The 4,306-nt window shown below is 37.4% G+C and overlaps 1 protein-coding gene across 1 annotated transcript; it reads left to right on the top strand.

Moving 5' to 3' along the window:
* Window positions 1–1,716: 1,716 nt before the first annotated feature.
* Window positions 1,717–3,061, top strand: LOC123971688 (granzyme G-like). Its single transcript, XM_046050687.1, has 5 exons — window positions 1,717–1,774; window positions 1,898–2,057; window positions 2,317–2,448; window positions 2,617–2,843; window positions 2,952–3,061. The coding sequence occupies exons 1-5, from the start codon at window positions 1,717–1,719 to the stop codon at window positions 3,059–3,061; spliced, it is 687 nt and encodes a 228-aa protein (XP_045906643.1).
* The last annotated feature ends 1,245 nt before the right edge of the window (window positions 3,062–4,306 follow it).

Below are 4,306 nucleotides of genomic sequence, written 5' to 3'. Positions count from 1 at the left end.
ATTACCATCCATGAGTTGCACTCTAATCTGTGGAGCCAGTTAGTTCTTTTAAACATTCTTGTAAGATTCCCAGAGAACACTGATATCTGCTAGCCTGATGCCTGATACTGTCTCTCTCTAATTAGTCTAACAGTCGTCTCCCTAACAAGGATATATGAGGGGAATAACTAGAGCTGGAAGGTCAGTGAACAAACACTTGTTGGGTCAGTTTATGAATCCAAGCCAACCTGTCGTAACTTTCCCTGTTACATCAATAAAGCCCCTTAAGAAATATCTTTAACATATATGGCTTGTGAACAGACTCTTTCTGTGTGTAGGACCTTGTCATTTGCAAATCTTTGAATCACCTTCTGCAGTAACATGAAAATATCAGGGACTTTTTATTCATCATTTCTCCCCTCTGTTGGCTATAGTCAATAGCCATATAAACTAGAATCATCTGCAGCAGTATTGGGTATAGTAGCAGCATATAATAATAATAATAATAATAATAATTTTTATTTGCAGAGCACTTTTCAAAAACAAGTTACAAAGTGCTTTAACAAGTGTAAAGACAATAATACCCAAGAGACAATAATACAAAAACAATACAAGATAAAAGCATGAAAACATTGAAAAGACTAAAATACACGTTTAAGATAAATATAAAATTAGTAAAATACAATCAAATAAAAGGGATAAAATAAAGTCAAATAAGATCAGGAAAGGCTCTCTTATAAAAGTATGTTTTAAGAAGGGACTTAAAAGCGTTCACTGACTCAGCTGACCTGGTTTCCTCGGGCAGGCTGTTCCAGAGCCTCGGGGCCCTGACAGCAAACGCTCTGTCCCCTTTAGTTTTCAGTGGAGACTCTGGAACAGACAACAGACCTCTGCCCGAGGATCTCAAGGTACGTGCTGGTGTGTATGGGACTAAAAGTTCAGAAATATAACAAGGTGAGAGGCCATGAAGAGCTTTAAAAGTGATCAATAGAATTTTAAAGTCAGTTCTAAAACATACTGGGAGCCAGTGTAATGAAGCTAAAATAGGAGTAATCTGGTCATATTTCTTTGTTCTGGTTAAAAGCCTGGCAGCTGAGTTCTGGACAGTCTGGAGTCGATCAATAGATTTTTGGGTTAAACAGGTGAAAAGGCTGTTGCAATAATCCAGGCGTGATGAGATGAAGGCGTGTAAAATGGTTTCCTTAAAAGTTAACATAGATCAAATTTTTGCTATATTTCTAAGTTGATAAAAACATGATTGAACAAGCTTTGTGGTGTGCTGCTCGAAATTTAAATTACTATCAAACCAAATACCAAGGTTCTATATAGTATTCAAGTGTCTGTACTACACCGAGTACCTCAGGTGTCTTGATCTGAGCTTCACATTCATCACATAACTGTCTCAGAGCCTTGACATCATATAATTTTATTTCAACACTGAAGTTCGGCAGCCTTTACATACTTGTGTTACCACAGAGACATCAATATAATGTAACACCATCCATCCATCTTCAAACGCTTATACTGCATACAGGGTCGTGGGAATAATGTAACACACATACACCATATTTACTTTATTATAAACACTTGTCATGCTATGGAGGTGATCCTCCACATGAATATGCATATGCAAACTACACAAACACTTCCTTCTCTCTCTGATTCAAGAAAGCATTTAAAGACTAAAATTGTGTGTGCCACTACTTTTCAGCAGCTCAGCGTGACTGTGATCTCACCATGTTAATCCACTGTAAACTGGTAATACTGATACTCGTGCTGAGTGTTGATGGCCAAGGTTTTGTGGCATTATACCGTACTGTTTAACACAGTGTAACTACATTCCATTCTCAGTAATGTGGGACATACAGTGCACGAGCAGCAATCAACTTCTTTAATCAGTGTCTTATTTTTTTCCCAGTTCTTTTAAGGGAAATCTTTGGTGGTCACGAGGTTGTGCCACATAGCAGGCCATACATGGTGCTTTTGGAACTGCACATGCTGCATGGTTTAACAAACTATTGCGGTGGCTTCCTTCTGAATGAGGATTCTGTGATGACTGCAGCCCACTGCAAAGCCAGGTCAGTTTAACATCCTTACCTACTGGGAATTGTGGGGCCCTTGATAAAATTGATCTCAACAACCGCCTAGATCTGTGCTTTGAAATTTCAATTTCAAAAAAAATTCATCAATAAATGATATGTTTGGCAAATGTACTTGACATTTTTATGGATTGTGAAATAAATGTAAGACTTTTAATATTGTTTTTTAACGAATACAGTGCTCTGACCAAAAAACTTACTCCCATACAATTTTCTTCTCTTAATTTTGTCATTTCAGGTTCTACACAGTCTTACTGGGAGTTCACAATGTCCATAACAGTGGTGAAGTACAGCGCGTATCTGTGGACCAAACATTTCCACATAAAGACTTCAATTCAACATTGTTAAAAAATGACATCATGCTCCTTAAGGTAAAAGAAAAACACAATTGTATTTTATTTTGCCATTTTTTCATCATTTCCAATTTTTGCTTCTCATGTTATTAGCAAATGCTCTATTGAATGCTTTCATCAAGAGGAGCACTACAACAATATACAGATAGATATATATTTTTTTTTTATCTCTCCCTGTTTCTCATGTTGAACTCCAAGGCAAAATTCAGCAAAAATGTGAGACCCATTGCTCTCGCAGGTCAAGATGATGGCTCTCTCCCAAAATCATGTAGAGCCTCTGGCTGGGGAAAAACTGACAGGAACCACAAATATATGTCACATGTACTCAGGGAGGTCAACGTAACACTCACTGACAGTGAGAAGTGTCGTAAGGACAACTTGTACTGCTCTGAGGGAGAGACTGGACCGGCTGAGTTACATACATTTTTGTAACATAACATTGACAAATAACCGTTGACAAGTCAACCATAATAATTATTTCACTGTTGAAGAAATCGCTGCGTACTGTGTATGTACTTCCAGGGAGACTCTGGTGGCCCATTGGTCTGTGAAGATGGGAAGGCATACGGCGTGGTGTCCTCCGTCCTCAAACCAAAGTCAGGTGGCCCGTTGATCCATGGTTTCACTTAGATTCCAGAAGCTGGATTGATTCAAACATGGAAAATACATGGAAATGCATGTAATATTGAGTGATCAAATTTGAATTTACAGCATTCTGTTTATTAGCACTCGTGAGCTGATAACTGAGACCATAATATGAAGACGGATTCCATAGCAATGAGACTGTCAGACCACCGTCTGGGCTTGTTTTCTTTGAAAATATGCTTTACTTATTTGTTACCAAATGATGCTAATAAAATCATTGTTTGGTGCGTTGAGTCAAGAGAGAGAAAATATATAAATGGGATCTGTTTTTTTTGAGTGACATGTTTTGGCTTTTTATGGTAGTTGATTTTCTGCTACAGGGGATTACAAACTTTACAACTAACACACCAATCATGGCACACAAATAAAGTATGGCTTAAAATCACAAATTTAAGTTTAGACTTAATACTATTCAATATATGTGACATATTATATATTTTTTAGATATATCTTTTTGACTAGATCAAATGAGCACACAGGATCCTCTAAAAAAAACAATAAACTGTTGTTCTCTCAACACCGTTTTCTCTTTTCACTCCAGTTTGAGTGTTAATTAACTCAACAAAAAGACAACACTGCCTCTTTGTGAAATGTATTGATGCAGCATGAACACGGTCACTATTCACTTTTTGAGTCAGAGCTGGAAGTTTTTTCTCATTTTTTAAGCTCTAAACCTAATTAAGTCTCTGCCTGTTGTTTAACAGAACCTGTAACTTTTAAGCAATATCTGAGAGCTCAGTGTTACTCAGCATCTGCTAATTATACATCACATTTTCCAGGTGGTGTTAATCAGAGCCTCTATTACCCCCGCGGCCTCTTACTCAGAGGTTCCTCACCAGCAACAAGAGAGTTTTAACCAGTTTAATCCCATCGACTTGTCTGAGCTTTTAAAAACAGTATCACAAATGAGTGTCCTCCAGCCCACTTGATGTAATACCTACAAAGTTTTTACTGAAAGTAATAGATTCTGTTGGGCCCCATTTGATCTCTGTTTTAAACAGCTCCCTATCTACTGGTTGTGTCCCTGATTATTTTAAAACGGCTTGCGTGAACCCACTTTTAAAGAAACCTGGTTTAGATCCCTCCCTCCTACATAATTTTAGACCAATTTCAAAACTGCCTTTTATTGCAAAGATTCTAGAAAGAATTGTGTCCAAACAGCTGCTCACTGTACTGGAAAATAACAAAATATTTGAAAAGTTTCAGTCTGGTTTTAGGAAGTACCACAGC

This window comes from Micropterus dolomieu, linkage group LG05 (assembly GCF_021292245.1).
Source record: "Micropterus dolomieu isolate WLL.071019.BEF.003 ecotype Adirondacks linkage group LG05, ASM2129224v1, whole genome shotgun sequence".
Classification (NCBI taxonomy): Eukaryota; Metazoa; Chordata; class Actinopteri; order Centrarchiformes; family Centrarchidae; genus Micropterus; species Micropterus dolomieu.
Note: the sequence above shows the minus strand (reverse complement) of the source record. Positions and strands in the feature narration are given on the sequence as shown.

Coding starts and splice junctions, on each gene's coding strand:
- LOC123971688 (XM_046050687.1), top strand. CDS start 1,717: ATGTTAATCCACTGTAAACTGGTAATACTGATACTCGTGCTGAGTGTT. Junction 1,775..1,897: donor GCTGAGTGTTGATGGCCAAG/GTTTTGTGGCAT, acceptor TTTTTTTCCCAG/TTCTTTTAAGGGAAATCTTT. Junction 2,058..2,316: donor GCAGCCCACTGCAAAGCCAG/GTCAGTTTAACA, acceptor TTGTCATTTCAG/GTTCTACACAGTCTTACTGG.